This window comes from Chiloscyllium plagiosum, chromosome 36, assembly GCF_004010195.1.
Source record: "Chiloscyllium plagiosum isolate BGI_BamShark_2017 chromosome 36, ASM401019v2, whole genome shotgun sequence".
In the NCBI taxonomy this organism is placed as follows: domain Eukaryota; kingdom Metazoa; phylum Chordata; class Chondrichthyes; order Orectolobiformes; family Hemiscylliidae; genus Chiloscyllium; species Chiloscyllium plagiosum.
Window position 1 is genome coordinate 18,230,607 of NC_057745.1, and position 25,137 is coordinate 18,255,743.

A 25,137-nucleotide genomic window follows, 5' to 3' on the forward strand; every position below is an offset into this window, starting at 1 on the left:
CCTGATGTTTCAGGAAAAACAGCCCCAGCCTGTTCAGCCTCTCCCTATAGCTCAAATCCGCCAACCCTGGCAATATCCTTGTAAATCTCTTCTGAACCCTTTCAAGTTTCACAACATCCTTCCTATAGCAAGGAGACCAGAATTGCACGCAATATTCCAACAGTGGCCGAACCACAATGTCCTGTACAGCTTCAACATGACCTCCCAACTCCTGTACTCAATACTCTGACCAATAAAGGAAAGCATTCCAAATGCCGCCTTCACTATCCTATCAAATCCACTTTCAAGGAGCTATGAACCTGCACTCCAAGGTCTCTTTGTTCAGCAACACTCCCTAGGACCTTACCATTAAGTGTATAAGTCCTGCTAAGATTTGCTTTCCCAAAATGCAGCACCTCTCATTTATCTGAATTAAACTCCATCTGCCACTTCTCATCCCATTGGTCCATCTGATGAATATCCCATTGTAATCTGAGGTAACCTCCTTCGCTGTCCACTACACCTCCAATTTTGGTGTCATCTGCAAACTTAGTAACTGTACCTCTTATGCTCGCATCCAAATCATTTATATAAATAACAAAAAGTAGAGGGCCAAACACTGATCCTTATGGCACTCCACTGGTCACAGGCCTCCAGCCTGAAAAACAGCCCTCCACCACCACCACCGTCTATCTTCTACCTTTTGAGCCAGTTTTGTATCCAAATGGCTAGTTCTCCCTGCATTCCGTGAGATCTAACCAGTCTACCATGAAGAACCTTGTCAAACGCCTTACTGAGGTTCATCTAGATCAGATCTATAGTTCTGCCCTCATCAATCCTCTGTTACTTTTCCGAAAAACTCCATCAATTTTGTGAGACATGATTTCCCAAGCACAAAGCCCTGTTGACGATCCCTAATCAATTCTTGCCTTTCCAAATACATGTACATCCTGTCCCTCAGGATTCTCTCCAACAACTTGCCCACCACCAACGTTAGGCTCACTGGTCTATAGTTCCCTGGCTTGTCCTTACTGCTCTTCTTAAACAGTGGCACCACGTTTGCCAACCTCCAGTCTTCTGGCACCGTACCTGTGACTATCGATGATACAAATATATCAGCAAGAGGCCCAGCAATCACTTCCCTAGCTTCCCACAGAGTACACCTGATTAGGTAGTGGGATTTATCCACCTTTTTATGCACTTCCTCCTCTATAGTATGGATATTTTTCAAGATGTCACCATCTATTTCCCTACAATCTATATCTTCCATATCCTTTTCCACAGTAAATACTGATGCAAAGTACTCTTTTAGTGTCTGCCCCACCTTCTGCGGCTCCACACAAAGGCCGCCTTGCTGATCTTTGAGGGGCCCTATTTTCTCCCGTTACCCTCTTGTCTGTTTTAATGTATTTGTAAAAACCCTTTGGATTCTGCTTAACCCTATTTGCCAAAGCTATCTCATGTCCCCGTTTTGCCCTCCTGATTTCCCTCTTAAGTATACTCCTACTGCCTTTATACTCTTGAGTCACTCGATCTATCCTGTCTATACCTGACATATGCTTGCTTCCTTTTTCTTCACCAAACCCTCAATTTTTCTAATCATCCAGCATTCCTATACCTACCAGCCTTTCCTTTCACCCAAAGAGGAGGTCAAGTTTTATACCTTCTCTAGTAGGTACGTCCATATAATGAATGAGAAAAGGTTTTTGTACACACTTAACAAATTCTTCTCTGTCTAAACTTTTAATACTATGGCAGTCCCAGTCTATGTTTGGAAAGTTAAAATCCCCTACCGTAACCCACCCTATTATTCTTACAGATAGCTGAGATCTCCTTACAAGTTTGTTTCTCAATTTCCCCCTGACTATTAGGGGGCCTATAATACAATCCCAATAAGGTGATCATCCCTTTGTTATTTCTCAGTTCCACCCAAATAACTTCCCTGAAGATATTTCCAAGAATATCCTCCCTCAGTACAGCTGTAATGCTATCCCTTAGCAAAAACACCACCACCCTTCCTGCCTCCCTTTCTGTCCTTCCTGTAGCATTTGTATCCTGAAACATTAAGCTGTCCTGACCTGTCCATCCCTGAGCCATGTTTCTGTAATTGCTATGATATCCCAGTCCCATGTTCCTAATCATGCCCTGAGTTCATCTGCCTTCCCTGTTAGGTCTCTTGCATTGAAGTAAATGCAGTTTAATTTATCAGTCCTACCTTGTTCTCTGCTTTGTCTGACTGTTTGACTCACCTTTTGTTCTCAACTATACCAGTCTCAGATTGATCTCTTTCCTCACTATCACCCTAGGTTCCACCATTCTGATTTTTCGCTGCTGGCCACAGAAACATCTGTCTGTACCTTGGACCAGAGAATCCCCTAACACAATTGATCTCTTGGAACCCGACATACCCTTCATTGCATTAGAGACAGTCTCAATACCAGAAACTTGGCTGTTGTGCTACGTTCCCCTGAGAATCCATCACGCCCACATTTTCTAAAACAGCATACTTGTTTGAAATGGGGATAGCCACAAAAGACTCCTGCACTACCTGCCTACCTCTCTTACCTTTCCTGGCATTAACCCATCTATGTGACTGTATCTGCGACTTTTCTCCCTTCCTGTGACTGCCATTCATCGCATCCCCTTGCTCTTGTAAATTCCTCATTGCCTCTAACTGTCTCTCCAACCGTTCCATTCGATCTGATGGGATTCGCAACCAACGGCATTTATTGCAGATGCAGTCCTCAGTAACCCATAAACTCAAACCCTCCAGTCCCAGGAACATACTTTTGTGCACTCTTCTTTAACACCATCCTGCCCACTTGTACTTCATATTCACCTTTTTGAAGTGGACAATTCTCATTAACTCCTTTTTCCGAATTGAAAAATTGCTGAGGGATTCTCCTACTGTCCAACTGCCTCCCTACACTGGTCAGTATAAGAAATGAGATCCCTACAAGTCTGTGCACTCAGAACAGTCCAATTAGCAACCTCTTAAATAGCGCCCTAGCTGTGGTGTTCACCAAGCAAGCTTGATGCTGAAATCAGGCACCTTTTGGATAATTGTTCGCCTTTTCTCACTATGTCACATGAACTCATCAATAGTCTTAAGACTGCTCCTTTATGGTCCTGACAACTGCCTAGACTACATCAAAATATCAGAGAAGGATATGGTGACTCTAGTTTGATTAACAGGTGAAGCTACCTGATTCATGCTGTTACCATGCAGTTGTATCATAGGTGGTGTGGACCACTAATGAAACGCTGCTATCAAGCCCTGAAGACATTCCTCATAACACACACACATGCAGTGCATGAATTTCAATGCCAGTGTGATGTTCAGTATGTAGGCTGTACATCTCTAAGAATAGTGGATCGTATAAATCACCATGCCCTCAGCTGTTTCCAATAGCTTCAGTATTGATAGTAACGTCAGCCTGTGCTTAGAAAACTTCCAACTTAGTGTCCAATATTAGATGTGATTCCCCAATTGTGCAACATTAAATAATGCAGAATGTGTTGAAAGTTACGCTGATAACTAATTGAAAATAGTCGGGTTGTTGTCAGCATTCCTTCTAAATTTTCTGACTGGATGCTTGTGCTTTGGAAGTCAATGCCTTGACAGGTATGCCTATGCTGATCATGGTGCACAGGACATTGGAGAGGTGGCACTGTTAGGAGGGAACATAGTTTGGAGTAAGGCATTTGCATGTACTGTTAGGTATATATCCTACAATAATATTGTTTTCAGACAAAAAGAGCATACGCATTTCTGTATATTTTTTCTAATCAAACCGTTGCTGAGTTATTACACACCTCTGGAGCAGGTGGAGTTTGTACACTGGTCTATTATCTCAAGTCAGGTTGCTACAACAACAACGATCCCTTATGTGCTCCTTTTCAGAATAGGTGACAGTTGTTCTCTAGTTCACTTCTGAAAGTAATTCCTTGACCAATTGGAGTCAACCTGTTTGGTTTAAATATAAGCAAGGTTTGTCAGTTAACTTAGTCATCTTCTAACTTCAATCTTTCTTGATTTGAATGCCAGTACCAGATTCTGTTGAAGTACCTATTCTAGATGGCTCAGGGAATCCCTAATGGATTCGACCTGTAAGCCCCTCTTGGTTCGTCCCAGACATTGTACTCTGTGGTAGTCTGGAATATAAAGTTCGGTTTAAATTATTACCGTTTTTGTTTACCAGTGGCATCAATGTTACACTATAACATAGATACCTAATAAGCTAGGGTTTTAAAACCATTAAGAGTCGTGGCGCCAGCTCTTACTCTTAAGAGCTGTCTCTGAATTCTACCCTAATTGCTGCAAACAAGCTCTCTTTATACAGAAATTGGTACTGAGATTTCAAAAACACTACTTGTCCCTAATCAGATAAGCAGCAAAAAAATGGCAAATGGCAAATAGAGGAAGAACTAATTGATAGGTCTGAGTATGCTTGACTAATTAAACTACATGCACATCAAAGTGGGAAACCCTGATCAGTCCAGGCCAAATGGCCAATTCCTTTGGCTAGATAAGCTTCCCTTTTAAAGGTACATCATAATAAGAGACTAGTCTAAACTATGTGTAAAATGTCATGAGAGAACATCACTCAGCTAACATGCCCAGTACCATTGTCCTATAATATGGCTGTTTTTAAAAAAATCACCTTGGATTCCCAAGATACAAATCTCTCACTATCTCTCTCGTCCTCTCTCTGTCCTGCACCCCCCCCCCCCCCCCCCCCCCAACGTATAAACATCTTCGAACTTTCTTACTATTTTAGTTTTCATTTCTTACTATTTTAGTTCTCAGCATTTGTGTTTTCCTAGGTTGTAAGGGTAATGAGACATTCACTTTCCCAAACAGTCAACATTCGGTAGCTGAGCTTCATGAATTCAAATCAGCTCAGGATGGTATGCATGGAAATTTATCAGGGTTATTCTATTACATGCATATTCCACTCAGCTTATTAAATTACAAGTTCTTTTCCTATTGCGTATGAATTTTAAGAGTCTTCAATATAAGCCAGAAATTCAGTTATCCAACCTCCAACGGCAAAATTTGTGCAACTTCTAGCCATCTGGGTCCACAAGTGAACAAATGTTATCACCTTAATTACACTGATCCACTGACACTGACAACAGATGTTCTTAATTTTTCTGAACAAATCCGCCCCCCCCCCACCACCACGTGCAGTGGTCAAGAACTTTACTCCATATCCTGTAGCAGATGTGTCACACGTAAGGCTACAGCTTTCTTGATTCCACTTGCCAACCATCAGTGCTGCTCTCATGATGTACAATTTTCTTTTTGCTCTGAACATTGGTTTTTCATACATGTCCTAATACATGCAAGACCAAAAGCTTCCAAGGGAGCACTTCAGCAGTAATGTATTTTGGTCCTCCCAAATGATTATTAGATTTTACTGGTATTTCTACATAATAGATCATTAGAATTTAAGTGGTTAATTTCTTGTAACCAGGTTATACTTTTTAATAATAATTTGTATTAACGTAGTATCCTTTTGGGGAAAAAGAAAGTGGTATCTTTTGTGTACTGCTACATTTTTAACCATTTTCTATCCATGGAGTAACATTCCGCCAAATACTTCTAAAAGCTGTATTGCAGCTTCTCGAGTCACTTGTGTACCCCTCCAATGAGAGTTGTCATTGTTGTATATCGTTTAAAATATATTAAAACAAATCCAGTTTTCACTCCGTTTTAAACAGTCTCCTCTTGTGGAAGAATTTAACTTGAGATGATTTCTCCCTATGTGATCTTAAAAGTTAGTATTTTTAGCAATGTTAGTTTTTGATCACTTCAAATCTGATTGCTCTAAATAATACTTTGTACGTACTTGGCTAACATGTCTTAAGATTGATCAATACGTTGCTCGTATTTCACCTGGGTCAAAAAATGTGGCACTGAAAAGCACAGCAGGTCAGGCAGCATCCAAGTGAGGCATTCGAGTTAATTTGCTCTGCGGACCTGCAGAAAATTGGATGTCGTGAGGCTAGGGTGGTATGTCTCTGTCTGTCTGAGGTACAATGTAAGGAATTTACATTCCCATCCCTTGCCATTGAGAGACATTTGCGTGGCCATTTCCCAGTTTTTCAGAGTAAAAGAATTATGTTATCGTCCTCTATTCAGAAATCAATAATAACATTGCAGTTGGAAATCTGATTAACCCCTGCAGTTTAATGATTCACAGCAGATTTAGCCATTAAGGGATGATTTACGTTGCAATATCCTGATCATTTTCAGAAACAATGTGTTGTGTCTTGAGTGGCATATGACTGAGGGAATGGCTGGGGTTGTCTTCTGGGTGTTACTGACTGTGATATAAAGACTTTGTACAAAGGAAGAACTGTCCTTGTTCAGAGAGATCCCATGCTATGGCTTTGCAAGCATTATGAAGAGTGTTCAGGGTTCCTCCAGAAAGGTTGTGTTGTGCTTAATAAAATGTTGGCTGTTCACAGAAGTTGGTGTGTTGCAGTTGCATCAAGGGTGTAAGAATTGCAAGTAAAAGAACCTAATACGAGGAACAGGAGAGTCGATGTTTTGAGCATAACCCTATCTTCATTCCTGATGAAGGACTTATGCCCGAAACTTCGACTCTCATGTTCTTCGGATGCTGCCTGACCTGCTCTGCTTTTCCAGTGCCACACTTTTTGACTCCAACCTTCAGCATCTGCTGTCCTCACTTTCTCCATGTTCCACCTGGGTCTGGTGGAACTTTACTGGAAAAGTTGACAAAAATGAAGTTAGCAAATTTTTCGGTGACAAATGAAAAGGAATAGGGCATGGTTTAAACTACTTTTTCTGTACTGTGCTGATGTGCTTTGCAAATAATGAGTTTACCATGGAAGAAATTTAATTTAATACAGAAATTTCTAGTTGTAGAAGGTTTCTGAAGATTAATTTACCTTATTTGCTGCTTTCTTCTTAGGCAGTTCAACCTGAGAATGAAACGAGACACCTCTATATTCACAGATGATTTTAAAGTAGAAGTATCAGGTGAAGAGCTGAATTATGATGCCTCTCATATTTACACTGGAGAAATCTATGGTAAGATTATTACTTGTGACCTGGCATAAATGTATATATTATGCAGTGCAAAGGTTATTTGAAGACCAACCTCCTTTGGTAGCTAATCTGCAATGTATTGTTAGATTTCTTGATAGGTTTTAATTGTTAATTGCTTGAAGGTGAGTAGAGTTTGTTTTTTAAAGCCATTGTCAAAAGACAAGAAAGTTGTAAAGCAATAATTGTTAGTAGTGTTCAACATGATATCTTACCTTGCTGCAAACTCTGTTCTCTCAAGGAGTTTAAATCAACTGATGTTATGTTTCTATTTTAGAAGTCAGTTTAACGTGTGTGTGGTAAAAAGATGAAGTTTGTAGTGAAATACATTTTCTTGTGGCATTGCATGGATCCATATTATATCATCGAGATCATTTTGATTCTACCCCAGATTTTACTTTCTTCAAAATAGAAATCTAAAAGCATGAAAGTTACCTGTAGATATTGTAGGTCTTGGTCAGAGACAACTTCTCTCTGAAGTTGTTGCCACACTGGTTGCCTGGACATTTGTTATACTTGCAAACTCTAACATGCTTAGAGATAAGCCAAAGGTGATGCAGCTGCAAGTGTTCCTCTGAGCATCAAGTGTCTGAACTGCCAGTTCTTTGCTGATTTTGTTTTGGAGTCTTCAGTCATGAGTGAGTCTGCAGAAGACATTGAAACAATTAACAGCTTGGACATAGTTGACTAGGAGTTGACCCATGAACGTTTTGTGATTATCAAAACAGCTATAAACATTGCTGTTTTGAAATGAAATAAAAAAATAAGAAAATCACTCCTAGATGGATGTAACAATTGGTCTGATATTTGTAGGAAATGATGATGTGGGCAATTTGAAGACCACCTGGAAGGAGTAACTGCATATGGTGTGCTGTAATCACAGCACTTCAGTCACAGGATTTTACTTCTGTCTTATTTTGTAAAGAGAAAGTTGCAAACCACACAACACCAGGTTATAGTCCAACAGATTTATTCGGAAACACTAGCTTTCGGAGCGCTGCTCCTTCATCAAGTAGTTGTGGAGTATAAGATCATACAACACACAACTTAGAGCAAACGATTACAGTATGCCACAGAAATGATATATTGAAAAAAACCTGGATTGTTTAAGTTTTTCGTCTTTTAGAATGACCATTGTAGTTTTGGTTCTTTCACAGATGAATCCCAGAACTTTTTTAAAGTTACATTCTCAACATAACTTTAACAATGGGTGCCATTTCAGCTCAGAAACTGTCTTTTAGGTGTGAGTCTAAAGTCTGTCTGTGTCCCATTGTTCACACTGATTCTGTTCTAAAGTGGGATTTAAAGAATCTTACATGGATTTATGCAGTTTTTGAGCAAAATAAAATGTAATTCTGCAAGTACAAAATGTGCACATGTGCAGAGGAGACGGCGTGTGAGCATGTGTGTTTGTGCGAGGGGTGTGTGAGTGCCTGTGAACAAGTGTGTGTATGTGTGAGAGTGTAATAGGGTAAAAGTCTGTGAGAGGGATTGTGTGTGGTCGTGGTGGATATGTGTGAGCATATGAGAGAGAGGGGGTGTGTGTGTAGTGCAGTGGGATCATCTGTGGTGTGACATGAACCCAAGATCCCGGTTGAGGCTATCCCTATGTGTACCAAATTTGGCTATCAGCTTCTACTCAGCCACTTTGTATTTTTGCCTGTCCCTCAGTCCATCGTGGAGGATGCTTACCTGAAGGTCCAAGGCTGAATGTAAAGAGAAGTTTGGTCTTGTTGGGCAACAGTTGCAGACCCTTTTTGCATTCCCAGCGCCTGATCACTGACAATATTTGGCCATTCTCGACAAGGATTTAGATTTTGCCATTTAAGCTGCCAATAAACGTTAAATAAGTCCCTCACAATACAGCAATGGGAGAATCTCTTTGCATGAAGGGTATAAAAGCAGGCATTGGCATCTGCTCTATTAATGTAAAAATAGATAATGTCAAGTGGACAGTGTCTATACTTTTTGAATTTCATACAGAAAGATTCGGATGCAAATTCTTAACAAATTGTCGCTATTCCATTTTAAGCAGTCTCATGTCACGAGTTTTTCCTGACTTGGTGATTTACTATGTCAGAACACTAGACATTTAATTTAAAAACAGTTTTAAGATCAGTATTTTTTTGTCTAATTTTGTTTGCTGGCTGTATCCAAATTTCAATCACAATGCACAGGCCAGCTAAACCAGAGTTTGGTCAAGTGTGTGCTTTTATCAGTTAATATTTCGGGCAGGGGGATTAATTCATACCTCAGAGATCCATATGTAATTTAGCATAGTTTCTGCACTGGTGCTTAGTTTTCTGCACTGCATTGTCGGAAAGATGTATTTTAAAAATTTGTTCAATACATTTAAGATTTTTTTCAATACATAAATTCAAGTCAGCTTTTATAGTCTGTGCTTAATTATCCAGGAAAGGATGATAGTAAACTGCATCCTTCCTGCTGAAATCCATTGCTTCCACAAAACGCTTTAAGTTAGGAAGTTCCAAGGTTTTCACATGGCAACAGTATAAGAATGACAAGCTGAATGACAAGGTGTAATTTGAGGACGAATTGGGGGTTATGGTATTTCCATGCTCCTGCCTTTATTACATTTACAGTGGAAGGCATGTGTCAGAAACCTTGCTGAGTTGCTTCAGCATAACTGGCTAATGTGGAACTTTCCAGCTGTGGTGCAAACATGTGGACTTGACAAGGGTGAAAGATTTAACCAGTAATTTAACTTTTTTGAGTATGGAGAGGGTAAACTGTTGACTTGGGAAAAGGTTTTCAAGATAATGAAACGTTCTTGTGAGCAGTACTGTCAGCAGTCTGATCAGCAAGAACTGTTTGTTAGAGTATCAGAAAGATTGTTATCTGGAGAGTGGGCCTATCTTGGTATTGACATGATTGCAGACCAGGAAGGGAATTTACGTGATTCTATTTCAGTTAAAACATCCCTTTTTTTTTAAAACAAAAATGTTATTTGTACATTTTTGAATTACCTAGTTTATGCTGGTCTCCTGCCTTAGCACTTGATTATTTGCTTTCATCTCTGCATTAACTTTGCATACGTAATCCTTAAGTTATGCTGGTCTCTAAATGATACGCTTGCTTGTAGTTGTGTGTTCATTTTCGTGATGTTCTTTCACCAGGGAATGTTGTTCCCATGTTTTTGTTGCTGTGGTACCTTGTTCTTCTATTTCTGTTGTTTGGTTACTGTACACCTCTGGATCTGATGGCTTCTGTGAACTGTGCAAAAGATGAGTTTGTACTTTCTGATCAGCTGCTTGCACCAAAGCAATTTACCAAGTTCGGCATATGTGCTTGTGATTGTATATCTCGCGGTTTTCTTCCACCATCTATGATCAACTTATCACTGTTGTGACGCTGCTGTCACTTTAACAACGTTGTTTTGTTCTTGGTCCTTTTCAAAAAGGAGGAGGTTGTAAAAGGCAGAGGTGCTGAAATGTCTTGGAAACAGCCTAGTTTAACAATGGCAGGTGAGCATCTATGATCAAGGTGACAACCATCCCAAGTTGTCACTGAGGCGGAGTCATGTTGAGATCATTGACTGGCTCCCCCTTGTCAACTCTACTAGCTGTATGGGTACAAACATTCAATGTATATTTGGACTTGCAAAGCATTTGACCAAGTCCCACATAAGAGATTATTGGGAGAAAGTGAGGACTGCAGATGCTGGAGCTCACAGTCAAGAGTATAGTGCTGGAAAATCCCTGTTGAAGGGCTTATGCCTGAAACGTTGATTCTCCTGCTCGAATACTGCCTGACCTGCTGTGCTTCTCCAGCACTACTCTCTCGACTAAGATTATTAGGCAAGATTAAATCACATGGTGTTAGAAGTGTATTGAGTTGCATAGAAAACTGGTTGACAGAGAGGATGCAAAGAGTAGGAATTAATGAGCCCTTTTCAAATGGGGCAGGCAGTAACAGTGGGTTGCCACAGGGATTGGTGCTTGGAAAATGTAACTCCTTAAAGTTTGCAGATGATAACAAGTTGGTTGGGAGGATGAACTGTCAAGAGGATGCAGAGGTCCTTCAGCATGATCTGCACATGTTGGGTGAGTGGGGAAGTCAATGCCCAATGAAATATAATTTGGATAAGTGAGAGGTTATTCACTTAGGAAGCAAAAAACAAGAAAGCAGATTACAATCTCTGGCTGTAAATTGGGAGAGGGGAGTGTGCAGCAGGACCTGGGTGTCCTTGTGTACGAGCTGCTGAAGCTAAGCATGCAGGCGCAGCAGGTTGTAAAGAAGGCAAATAGTATGTTGGCCTTTATTGTGAAAGGTTTCGAATCCAGGAGTAGGGACGTGTTGTTGCAGTTACGCAGGGCCATGGTGAGACTAGGTGTACCTAGAATATTGTGTGCAGTTTTGGGCTCCTTTTCTGAGAAAGGATGCTCTTGCTATCGAGGGAGTGCAGTGAAGCTTTACCAGGCTGATTCCACAGATGGCAGGATTGACATATGAAGAGACATTGACTAGGTCAAAATTGTTTCGCTGGAGTTCAGATGCGTGAGTGGGGGGCGGGGGTGGAATCTCCATAGAGACATATAAAATTTTAACAGGACTAGACAGGGTAGATGCAAGGTGGATGTTTCAGTGGTGGGGTTCACTGAGGATGTGAGGTGGACCATTTAGGGTGGAGATGAGACATTTCTTCATCCAAAAAATGGGCTTGTGGAATTCATTACCATAAGAGCTAGTTGATGTCAAAACATCAAATGTATTCAAGAAGCAGCTCGATATTGCACTCGGTGAATGGGATCAAAGGTTATGTGGAGAAAGCAGGAAAAGGCTGTTGAGTTGGATGATCAGCCATGATCATGATAAATGGTGGAGCAGGCTCGAATGGCCATCCCGACACTCATCATCTATTTTCTATGTTTAGCCTGACTGGCTATCCAACCTTCTTAAGCACTGTATCCATCTGTTTCCTTCTGAGATCTGTTGGGACACACAACAAGGGCGCTTTGATCTTCTGGACTTCATGTCATAGTGCTCTCCCTTCCCATATTAGTATTCCCAAACTATATTTCCTGTCACTTCTCTGGATTAAATTGAATTTCCCATTGCTCTGCCCATCTGACCAGCTTGTCCTGTAGTGTTCAGAATTGTACTGTGCCACCAGTAGTTTTCATCTGTGAACTTACTGGTCAAGCCTCTTACATTTTACAGCTGGATCATTAATGTACTATATCACAAGGCTTGCAGTCACAAAAACAACCTTATGCTAATGCCCTTTGACTCTTGTAACTGATCCAATTTGCCAGATTTATCATTGGATCTCACGTACTGTTATTTTCTTAACCAGTCTTCCATATGAGATTCTGTCAGAAGCCTTACTCAACTTGTTGTAGACAACATCCAATGCACAGTGTAGCTATCACCTACACTCCTAATAATTTCTTCAAAAAACTGTTAAATTTCCCTACCAGTTATAAGGCACCTAATTTTTCACTGTGAACCAGTGGTTGCTCCTTATAAAGTTGTGAAACATCCACCTTGCATCTACCCTGTCTAGTCCTGTTAAAATTTTATATGTCTCCATGGAGATTCCACCCCCGCCCCCCACTCGCCCATCTGAACTTCAGCGAAACAATTTTGACCTAGTCAATGTCTCTTCATACGTCAATCCTGCCATCTGTGGAATTAGCTGAAGTGTGCTTTCAGACATTCAACAAACTCTATGGTAGCTGTCAAAGTCAGCTATTCCACCTCCAGTCATCAGAATCGTAGTCCACAGTGTTATGGACTAGGCCAGACCCCTCTCAAAATATTTCAAGAAGATAGCCCAGACCCTAACTTTTCTTATTGTAAAGGCAGATATAAAGTAGATATTCCAGGTGTGATACAGCTGATCTAACCAGTTGGCTTTAAGCAAAACAAATTTATTTAAACACAACAGTTGAAACACACACAAAAGAAAACAGAATTTAGAATAAATTAACTATTTGAAAACTCAGCTGACTTGATACCACAACTTTACAAAGGAGCTGTTCCAATTCCCACAACACCTTGTAAACACACACCTTAGCAAAAGGTAAATTCAAACACATTCTTAGAGGCAGGAGAGATTTCACAAGAAAAGTCAGCCAGGGATCATCTGCTGAAGCATGAAATTTTTTTACACTGTAGCAGCTTCTGAGTGCTTCTTACCACTAAACCAAACTAGAAAAAAACCTGAACTGAGAGCTGGCTGCTCACCTGCCATTGTTAAACTAGGCTGTTTCCAAGACATTTCAGCACCTCTGCCTTTTACGACCTCCTCCTTTTTAAAAAGGACCAAGAACAAAACAACGTTGTTAAAGTGACAGCAGCGTCACAAGAGTGATAAGTTGATCCGTTCATGTCAGTGTGAAGAGTTTTACTGTATCCATTGTCAGTTCAGGATGTCTTGCATCATCAGCAACATTCTAGCTTGCTGAGTCTTGGTACTTAGGAGTCAGTGCAGCACTTGTACATACGACATTGAATAGTATAGGTCCTTCGGCTCTCAATGCTGTGCCGACCTTTTATCCTACTTTAAGGTCAAACTAACCTACATACCCTTCATTTTACTATTATCCATGTGCCAATCCAAGAGTCGCTTAAATGTGTGTAATGTATCTGACTCAACCACCACCAGTTCATTCCATGCACCTACCACTCTGTGTAAAGAACCAATCTCTGACATTTCTCCTAATTCTTCCTCAATCAGCTTAAAATTATGCTCCCCTGGTGATGGCCATTATTGAGGAGAAAGTGAGGTCTGCAGATGCTGGAGATCAGAGATGGAAATGTGTTGCTGGAAAAGCGCAGCAGGTCAGGCAGCATCTAGGGAACAGGAGAATCGACGTTTCGGGCATTAGCCCTTCTTCAGGAATGAGGCCTCATTCCTGAAGAAGGGCTAATGCCCGAAACGTCGATTCTCCTGTTCCCTAGATGCTGCCTGACCTGCTGCGCTTTTCCAGCAACACATTTCCATCGATGGCCATTATTGCCCTGGGGAAAAAAGTCTCTGATTATTCACTCTCTATCTATGCCTCTCGTCGTCTTGTACACCTCTATCAAGTTGCCCCTCACCCTTCACTCCAATGAGAAAAACCCTAGCTCCCTCAACCTTTCGTCATAAGACATGCTCTCCAGTCCAGGCAGCAATTTGGTAATTCTCCTTTTCACTCCCTCTAAGGCTTTTGCATCCTTTCTATGATGAAGTGACCAAAACTGAACACAGTATTCCAAGTGTGTTCTAACAAGGGCTCAGTAGAGCTGCAGCATAACCTTGCGGCTATTAAATTCGATCCCCCTGCGCATGAAAGCCAACACAAAATACACCTTCTTAACAAGCCTATCAACTTGGTGGCAACTTTGAGGTATATATTGACATGAACCCCAAGATCCTTCTGTTCCTCCACACTGCCAAGAATCCTGCCTTTAACCCTGTATTCTGGATTCAAATTCAACCTTCCAAAAGGAATCACTTCACACTTTTCCAGGTTGAATTCCATCTTCTTCTCAACCCAGTTCTGCATCCTGTCAATATACTGTTGCTACCTACAACAACCTTCCACACTATCCACCACAGCACCAACTTTCATGTCATTGACAAATTTACTCACCCACCCTTCCACTTCCTGATCCAAATCACGTATAAAATTCACACATAGCAGAGGTCCCAGAATAGATCCATGTAGAATGTGACTGGTCACCGAGCTCCGGGCTGAAAACTTGCCATCTACTACCACCCTCTGCCTTCTAGGAGCCAGCCAATTTTGTCTCCGGACAGACAGATTTTCCTGTATTCCGTGCCTCCATTAGTTTCTGATTGAACCTATCACAGGGAATGTTGTCAAACGCCGTAATGAAATCCATGTACATCACATCCACTGCTCTACCTTCATCAATGTGTTTTGTCACATCCTCCAAGAATTTAATAAGGCTTGAGGCATGACCTGCCACACTCCAAGCCATGCTGACTATCTCTAATCTAACTATGGTTTTCCAAGTAATCGTAAATCCTGTCTCTCAGAATCCTCTCCAATAATTTGCTGGTGACTGCTTTACTCGTCCACACTTAAGACTTGCTCTGACTGAAATAAGTGGCATTTGTTTGTCATGAGCTTCATTCATGTTAAAATTTGTGGGTGGCATGGTGGCTCAGTGGTTAGCACTGCTGCCTCACAGCACCAGGGTCCCAGGTTCAATTCCAACTTCTGGCGACTATCTGTGTGGAGTTTGCACATTCTCCCTGTGTCTGCGTGGGTTTCCTCCAACAATCCAAAGATGTGCAGGTCAAATGAATTTGCCATGCTAAATTTAGCCCGTAGTGTTTGGTGCATTAGTCAGAGGGAAGTGGGACTGGGTGGGTTACTCTTTGGAGAGTCGAAGGGCCTGTTTCCACACGAAGGAATCTAATCTAAAATGTTGGACTAGAATAATCTGCTCTTATGGTGTGTATATAGTGCCATTGTGTAGCCTTAACCTTCTTAGGGCCTCATTTCTGGATTGCCATGTTTCGCCACTTAATACAAATCTATAAAGATTGTGATGTTGTACGTTACACCAGTGTCTATCTGACACTTTTTATGTTGACCTTGTGATCTCCTTGACTGAAACAATCTATTGTATGGTTTGGAGTGATTCAGCAGAATCCCAATGTGATATGATTCTAATGGCTGTCTGTACTTCCGGTGTTTCCTTCTAGCTATAAACCTCTAGCAAAACTATTCAGCTTTTTGCAATAAGAATACTACTTATCACTTTGGACCTGTGGTCTTCTTTACTTGATGACCTCTCTCGCATTTTCATCCTGCCTTTGTCTGTAATTGTTCTGCAATTCCTCAGCAATTCTGCTTGTCAGTGGCTTTCCTCCAAATCAACTTCTCTCAGTAGATTTACTTTCATACAGGATCTCTTGTACCTGATACAATCTTTCTTTCTTTAATTAGATTGTCTTTTAATGAGACAAGTTCACAGGATTCTGTAAGTGGAGTTCATGAGGTAATTTATTGCCGATTGGATTTTTATTTTAAACTTGGGGCCTAATATTGAATGCTTATGGTTTATAAGTTAAATTCATTTGAAGTTCAAGGAGTCACGAATGTTTTCAAAATTTTTGTGATCTGTTCTATGGAGATTCAAGGAATACATCTTGAAACAGTCGCTTCCCAACAGTGATCTGAGTGTAGTAACACTTAACTTCTCTAGCTTGTTAAATAAATTTATTCCGAATTCCTAATTTTGGCATTGCAGTGATTAAACTACAGCCATTTTCTCTCTCTCTCTGGTGTTTTAGCTGTGTTCAGTTTTGTATTTGTCTTTTATTTCATTTGGTTATAGCAATTTTCACAGGTCCAACTGTTTCAAGAGCAGTATTTTTCTTTTCACTCAATCACAGACCACTTCTGATAGCATGTTCAGAGTACAACAGACAGCAGTTTGATCCAAATAAGTTTTTGAAACAACATCAGTAAAATTACTGTCTGTTGTGTGTGTTCTTCATGGGACAGGTCACATGATGTATGACGATATTTCTACATACTTTATTTCAGTCCAAACTGTTTCGATCATTTTAAAAAAAAGCCTGTTGTTAGTAAATTTAACAATGTTTATGAAAAGGCAAATTAGAAAATTTACAAAGACAGCATGGTGTCAATAAGTACAGTACCTTTTATGTCCAGTAACAACTCTGAAGGGCAAATATTCGGATCACTCTGAATTATCTAAGCATATATCAATCAGTGGGCTCAGTAGACTTTGACATCCCAGATATTTGTGAATGTGACACAGCGAAATCCAGAGTCTATGGATCTGTCATCAGCTGAAGTCAATAATAAGTGAGTTGTAAAGAGGAAATGTTATTTCGAGTAGTATCCCCACTGTGATTGTATTCTGAGGCTTGAAAACTACCGTGGCCCCAGAGCATGAGTTCAATGGGGTTTAGAACTGCAGGGTTTGAGGAACTTTTAAGAGCGGACAGGTGCTTAAGCAACTATCTTATTGATTGGTGTTTTCTTTTTGGAGCAGGTATTGGACCTCAAAGAACAGTCAGTTCTAATGCCCACCATTAGAAAATGCAGATAAAACATTTGTTGGAACTCCACAGCAGACACTGTCATTCAGAAACCTTAGCCCAGTATCGCATAAATCTGGATTGTAAGATGCGAAGACCAGATTTTTATAAGAATAACAATGAATAATTGTGGATCGCGCGGTGGCACAGTGGTTAGCACTGCTGCCTCAGCACCAGAGACCCGGGTTCAATTCCTGCCTCAGGCAACTGTCTATGTGGAGTTTGCACGTTCTCCCAGTGTCTGGGTGGGTCTCCCCCGGGTGCTCCGGTTTCCTCCCACTGTCTAAAAATGTGCAGGTTAGGTGAATTAGCCATGCTAAATTGCCCGTAGTGTTAGATGTAGGGGAATGGGTCTGGGTGGGTTGCTTTTCAGAGGGTCGGAGTGGGCTTGTTGGGCCGAAGGACCTGCTTCCACACTGTGAGTAACCTAATCATAATCTAAAAATGTATCAATGTACCGACAGTGCGAAAGAATGAATGGCCTCTGAGTGCAAAGTCAGAAGAAATGTTTCTTGAGCTTGTCATTATGTGCATTAACTTGTGAACTATATCTTGTCAAGTATAATGAACTATTAAATTATTCATATTTTATTTCAAATTGATAAATGTTCCATTAACTACTTGTATTCACAAAGTGTCCTGACATGATTTCAAAACCGTGAAGTGATGAGTTTGAAACAGCACCCCTGAAAAATAGTCTTTTAAATTGGGTGTCAATTTAAGAGTAACTGGGAAAAAAACTAATAACTACTCAATTGCTGATACATCGCTATGCATAACTTAATACTTCACAGTTTTGTTATTTAAGCACTTATCTCTTGCAGAAGCTACAGTGCTGTCTGAAGATCAATGCACTTTTTATCATATGAATAATTTTAAAAAGCAGTTGAAAATAAAATTTTAATAACCATGAGTGATTGTTCAACTGAGTTGATTAAAATTATTTTGATAGGTTTGTGGTTATTGATGTCTTTGGTAGCTTTTTTAAAAAAGCAGTGTAGTAAATTTGAATAATTTATTTGGATGGATTTGTATTTCGAACTCTGGTTCAGGGCTCTCATTAAACCTTTCCCTTCATATGAATTGTTCCCTCCTTTTGACTGCCAACTGCTGACCTTTTCCATCTGCCTTGCTGTTTTCACTCACCTTGGTCTTGAGATTGACAATGAACTTTCATACACTCCCTGGTTCAACCAGGCCCCTTAACCCCTTCCAACTTCAAAAGTTACCTTAGTGAAAATTCAAAACTTGCCTTAAACCCCGACGGTCTGTGTCTTAAACATGTGACCTTTGGTTCTCAGTTAACTGGAATTGACTCCATTTCTGTTTGTGGGAATTTGCTCTGTGTGCAAGTTAGTTGTTGTGTTTTTTTTCCATTACAAGAATGATAGACTTGGATGAACCACTATTTGCTATAAAATCTAGATTCATTCCAGTCACTGATTCCACATTCCTTTCATGCGGTTGTCTGAGAGTCAAATAGTCTGGTTGAGCAGGAGCCAAAGTTTTTTAAACCCAATAGTCATTGTGTCAGAGTTGTACAACACTGAAACGGACCCTTCAGTCCAACACGTCTGCGCTGACTAGATATTCCTGAACTAGTCTAGTCCCATTTGACAATATTTGGCTCATATCCCTTTAAACCTTTCCTGTTCATGTATCCATCCAGATGCCTATAAATGTTGTAATTGTACCCGTCTCCTTCTCTACCTTTGGCTGCTTGCTCCATACACACACCAGAGTTTAAAAATGTGGTGCTGGAAAAACACAGCAGGCCAGGCAGCATCCGAGGAGCAGGAGAATCGACGTTTCGGGCATAAGCCCTTCTTCAGGAATGAGGCTGGTTTCCCAAGCAGGCTGAGATAAAATGTAGTGGGGATGGAATTTGGGCGAGGGGCGCTAGGAATACAATAGGTGGAAGGAGGTGAGGGTGATAGGCCGGAGAGGGGTTGGGGGCGGAGAGGTCGGGAAGAAGATTGCAGGTCAAGAGGGCAGTGCTGAATCAGAGGGTTGGGACTGAGATAAGGTGGGGGGGAGGGGAAATGAGGAATCTGGAGGAATCTACAATCATCCCGTGTGGTTGGAGGGTTCCGAGGCGGAAGATGAGGTGCTCTTCCTCCAGGCGTCGTGTGGCCAGGGTCTGGCGATGGAGGAAGCCAAGGACCTGCATGTCATTGGCGGAGTGGGAGGGGGAGTTAGTGTTCAGCCACATGGCGGTTGGGTTGGTTGGTGCAGGTGTCCCAGAGGTGTTCCCTGAAACGTTCCGCAAGTTGGCGGCCTGTCTCCCCAGTGTAGAGGAGACCACATCGGGTGCAGCGGATACAGTAAATGATGTGTGTGGAGGTGCAGGTGAATTTGCGACGGATATAGAAGGATCCATTGGGGCCTTGGGGGGAGGTGTGGGCGCAAGCTTTGCACTTGCGGTTGCAGGGGTAGGTGCCGGGAGTAGAGGTTGGGTTGGTGGGGGTGTGGATTCGACGAGCGAATTGTGGAGGGAGTGGTCTCTCCTGAATGCTGATAGGGTTGGAGAGGGAAATATACCCCTGGTGGTGGGGTCTGTCTGGAGGTGGCGGAAATGACGGAGGATGATACTCCTGCGCCGCAATCCCATATTCCCAATTCCTCCGCCACATCTGCTCCCAGGAGAACCAATTCCACTACTGAAATCCCATATTCCCAATGCCTCCGCCGCATCTGCTCCCAGGAGGACCAATTCCACTACCGAACAACTCAAATGGTCTCCTTCTTCAAAGACTGCAATTTCCCCTCCGACGTGGTCGACGACGCTCTCCACCGCATCTCCTCCACTTCCCGCTCCTCCGCCCTTGAACCCCGCCCCTCCAATCGCCACCAGGACAGAACCCCACTGGTCCTCACCTTCCACCCCACCAACCTCCGGATACAGCGTATCATCCTCCGTCATTTCCGCCACCTCCACACAGACCCCACCACCAGGGATATATTTCCCTATCAGCATTCAGGAGAGACCACTCCCTCTGCGACTCCCTCATCAAGTCCACACCCCCCACCAACCTAACCTCCACTCCCAGCACCTTCCCCTGCAACCGCAAGAAGTGCAAAACTTGTGCCCACACCTCCCCCCAAAGCCCTAGTGGATCCTTCGATATCCGTCGTAAATTCACCTGCACCTCCACACACACCATTTACTGTATCCGCTGCACCCGATGTAGTCTCCTCTACGTTGGGGAGACAGGCTGCCTACTTGCGGAACGTTTCAGGGAACACCCGCACCAACCGCCCTGTGGCTGAACACTAACTCCCCCTCCCACTCCGTTTTTGTCCAATGTGTGCAGAAGGGTTTCCTGACACAGTATGTAGACAAGCCAACAAAGGCAAGGCCACTTTGGATTTGGTACTGGATAATGAACTAGGCCAGGTGTTAGATTTGGAGGTAGGTAAGCACTTTGGTGATAGAGACCAGAATTCAATTATGTTTACTTTAGCAATGGAAAGGAATAAGAATAAACCAGAGGGCAAAAGCTACAGCTGAGGGAAAGGCAATTACGATGCGATTAGACAAAATTTAGGAGGCATAGGCTGGGGAAGGAAACTGCAATGGATGGGCACAATAGAAATGCGGAGCTTATTCAAGGAATAGTTATTGTGTGTCCTTGATCAGTATGTACCTGTCAGGCAGGGAGGAAGTAGTCGAGCAAGGGAGCCATGGTTTACTAAAAAAAATTGAATCTCTTGTCAAGAGGAAGTAGTCGAGCAAGGGAGCCATGGTTTACTAAAAAAATTGAATCTCTTGTCAAGAGGAGTTAGGGCACTTGAGACCTGAAAGCTAGCCAGCAAAGACCTGAAGAGAGAGCCAGGACGGCGCATGAAAAGTTGTTGGCAGATAGGATCAGAGAAAACCCTAAAGCTTTCTACGGTATATCAGGAATAAAAGAATGACTAAGGTAAGATTAGGGCCAGTCAAGCGCAGTAGTGGGAACTCCAAGTGTGCGAATTCCAAGGAGATAGGAGAAGCGCTAAATGAATGTATTTCATCTGTATTGACAATGGAAAAAGACGGTGTCGAGGAGAATACTGGGATACAGGCTATTAGACTAGACGGGATTGAAGTTCACAAGGAGAAGGTGTTAGCAATTCTGGAAAGTGTGAAAATAGCTAAGTCCCCTGGGCCAGATGGGATTTATCCAAGGATTCTCTGGGAAGCCAGGGAGGAGATTGCAGAACCATTGGCTTTGATCTTTGTCGTTATTGTCTCTAGGAATTGTGCCAGAAGACTGGAGGAGAGCAAATGTCCCCTTGCTCAAGAAGGGTAATTATAGACCTGGTAATTATCGACCATTGAGCCTTACTTTGGTTGTGGGTAACATGTTGGAAAAGGTTACAAGAGAGAAGATTTATAATCGTAGAGAAAGGAATACGTTGATTAGGGATAATCAACACTGTTTTGTGAAGGGTAGCTCGTGCCCCACAAACCCTATATGGTGACCAAACAGGTGGCTGAGGGTAAAGCAGTTGATGTGCTCAATATGGATTTGTAAAGTATTTGGTAAGGTTCCCCACACTAGGCTATTGCACAAAATATGGAGGTGTGGGATTGAGGGTGATTTGGCGGTTTGGATCAGAAATTGGCTAGCTGAAAGAAAGCACAGGATGGTGGTTGATGGGACATGTTCATCCTGGAGTTCAGTTACAAGTGATGTTCTACAAGGATGTGTTTTGGGGCCACTCGTCATTTTTATAAATGACCTGGATGAGGGCGTAGAAGGATGGGTACACTTGTGGGTGACAGTAAGGTCTGTGGAGTTGTGGATCGCGTTGAAGAATGTTGTAGGCTACAGAGGGACATAAGCTGCAGCATTGGACTGAGAGGTGGCAAATGGAGTTTAGTGCAGAAAAATGAGGTGATTCACTTTGGAAAGAGCAACAGGAATGCAGAGTACTGGGCTTATGATAAGATTCTTGGGAGTGTAAATGAGCGGAGAGATCTGTGTCCTTGTGCATTAATGTCTGAAAGTTGCCACTCAGGTTGATTGGTTTGTTAAGAAGGCAGACAGCATGTTAGTTTTTATTGGTAGAGGGATTGAGTTTGAGAGCCACAAGGTCATGCTGCAGCTGTGCAAAATTCTAGTGCAGCCACACTTGGAGTATTATGTGCAGTTCTGGTCACTGCACTATAGGAAAGATGTGAAAACTTTGGAAAGGGTTCAGAGGAGATTTACTAGGATGTTGCCTGGTATGGAAAGAACGTCTTATGAAGAAAAGCTGAGGGACTTGAGGCTGTTTTCATTAGAGAGAAGATTGAGAGGTGGCTTAATTGAGATGTATAAGATAATTGGAGGGTTAGATAGGTTGGACAGTGAGAGCCTTTTTCCTCGGGTGGTGATGGCTGGCACGAGGGGCCGTTGCTTTAAATTGTGGGGTGATGGATATAGGACAGATGTCCGAGGTAGTTTCTTTACTCTGAGAGTAGTAAGGGTATGGAACGCACAACCTGCAACAGTTGTAGATTCTCCAACTTTTTATGGGCATTGAAATGGTAATTGGATAAATAAATGGATGAAAATTGAATAGTGTAGGTTAGATGGGCTTCAGATTGGTTTCCCGGGTCAGTGCAACATCAAGGGCCGAAGGGCTTGTACTGCGCTGTAATGTTCTGTGTTCTCATGATTTTATAAACATCTGTATACGGTCACCTCGACATCCAGTGCTACAGGGGGACAAAAAGCACCAGCCTATTTAGCGCCTCCCTATCGCTTAAACCCTCCAACCCTGACAGCATCGTTGTAAATCTTTTCAGAACCCTTTCAAATTTAACATCTTTCCAAAGTCATGGAGACCAGAATTGAACATAAGTTCAGTGCCCTTGTTCTCCAGCCTATCTATTGCTGGAACATATTCACAACGTTCTCACTTAACGTTTAAAACTTTCGCTGAGTTATAGATTCATAGAGTCATAGAGATGTACAGCATGGAAACAGACCCTTCGGTCTAACCCGTCCATGCCGGCCAGATATCCCAAACCCATCTAGTCCCACCTGCCAGCACCTGGTCCATATCCCTCCATACCCATCCAAATGCCTCTTAAATGTTGCAGTTGTACTAGCCTCCACCACCACTTCCTCTGGCAGCTCATTCCATATACATACCACCCTCTGCGTGAAAAAGTTGCCCCTTGGGTCTCTTTTATATCTTTCCCCTCTCACCCTAAACCTATGCCCTCTAGTTCTGGACTCCCCGATTCCAGGAAAAAGATTTTGTCTATTTACCCTATCCATGTCCCTCATAATTTTGTAAACCTCTATAAGGTCACCCCTCAGCCTCCGATGCTCCAGAGAAAACAGCCCCAGCCTGTTCAGCCTCTCCCTATCGCTCAAATCCTCCTATCATGGCAATATCCTCGCCAATCTTTTCTGAACCCTTTCAAGTTTCACAACATCTTTCTGATAGGAAGGAGACCAGAATTGCACGCAGTATGCCAACAGTGGCTTAACCAATGTCTTGTACAGCCGCAACATGACCTCCCAACTCCTGTACTCAATACTCTGACTAATAAAGAAAAGCATACCAAACGCCGCCTTCACTATCCTATCTACCTGCAACTCCACTTTCAAGGAGCTATGAACCTGCACTCCAAGGTCTCTTTGTTCAGCAACACTCCCTTGGACCTTACCATTAGGTGTATAGGTCCTGCTAAGATTTGCTTTCCCAAAATGCAGCATCTCTCATTTATCTGAATTAAACTCCATCTGCCACTTCTCAGCCCATTGGCCCATCTGGTCAAGATCCTGTTGTAATCTGAGGTAACCCTCTTTGCTGTCCCCTACATCTCCAATTTTGTTCTCCTATCTATCCTCTGCTCCACAAAACATCATCAGAAGTTCTGTTGCTTGTCTTCTGTGTCAAATTCTGTTTTCCCAATATGGGCCCAGCAAAAGCAGGTGGGACTAGTTAGTTTGAGAACATGATTGGCGTGGACTGATTGGACTGTGCCTTACTTAGTTATATTGGCTCCTGGTTACCCAAATGGCTTGGTTAAAATTCTCCTTCTCTTGTTCAAATTAGCTTGTACTCTCACCTCCCCCTTTCTGCATTCTAATTACTCTTGCTTAAAGACCTTCTGTTCAACTGTTTGCATTTTGCACATTACAGTGAATTGATGGCTATCCGCATGTTGTGGAATTTCTCCCACAAAACCACATGACCTTTTTAACAGCGCCTTCTTTTTAGGTGACCCAACTCCTCAAAAGAAGCTTTTAACTTTATTAAGTCCTAATATATCTTTTGCTGATTGCTTCTTTTTCCCCATGTTTCTGAAGCACTTAGGAACATTTTGAGTTGTGTGAATGCAATTATTTGTTTCAGTCCATCAGTATGGTTTATTGAATTATTAATCTGGCCCAATTAAAATGTTGTTGTTTCTTCATATACTCTGAGTCAGGAGCACTGCCAGAGATGCAATGACATTTCACTTGAAATAGAGAAAATGTCTACGGCAAAAACCACTTGCTTCAGAATAACAAATAGAACCAAAGAGAGAATTTTTTCTCTATACCGTCCCAAATTATTATTTCCTTCAGTTAAATGATTGTGTATTCAATGTTCTTTATTTTCATATTGAGAAGTGTTCATGCACACAACTGAACAGCTTTTTCTCCCCATCACCACCAAATCTCCCATTTTTTTAATGCCTATTAACCACTACCTGAAAGTCACCTGTGTTCCCAGTTGAATATTTTGCATGCAAAGCCTATTAATTGGAATGCAATTTGACGAAAGGTGTTGAATGTTCTTCTCATCACTACTTAAATTGGAATCAGGTGATTCTGCTTGTGCTTTTAATAGTGGTTTAGATTTTGTGGGGGTCACTTTTGTGCAGCAGTTGTCTCCACCCTGGACTTGGAGACCCAGGTTCAAGTTCCACCTGCCCCAAAGTTGTTAGTACCATCTCTGAACCGGTTTATTGGAAAAATAGGCTAATTTTTAAAAAAAGTTGAGATTGTGAGAGCTAGTGTGGTAGTGTTCCTTCCTCTGAGCCAGGAGA

At 42.0% G+C, this 25,137-nt stretch overlaps 1 protein-coding gene across 1 annotated transcript in view; it reads left to right on the top strand.

Annotated features, from left to right (window-relative positions):
- adam10a (ADAM metallopeptidase domain 10a) overlaps nt 1-25,137 on the top strand; it is a 170,143-nt gene that overhangs the window by 67,060 nt on the left and 77,946 nt on the right. The window contains exon 3 of the mRNA XM_043677449.1: nt 6,927-7,045. Coding sequence (XP_043533384.1) covers nt 6,927-7,045 — 119 coding nt within the window. The remainder of the gene's footprint in view (nt 1-6,926; nt 7,046-25,137) is intronic.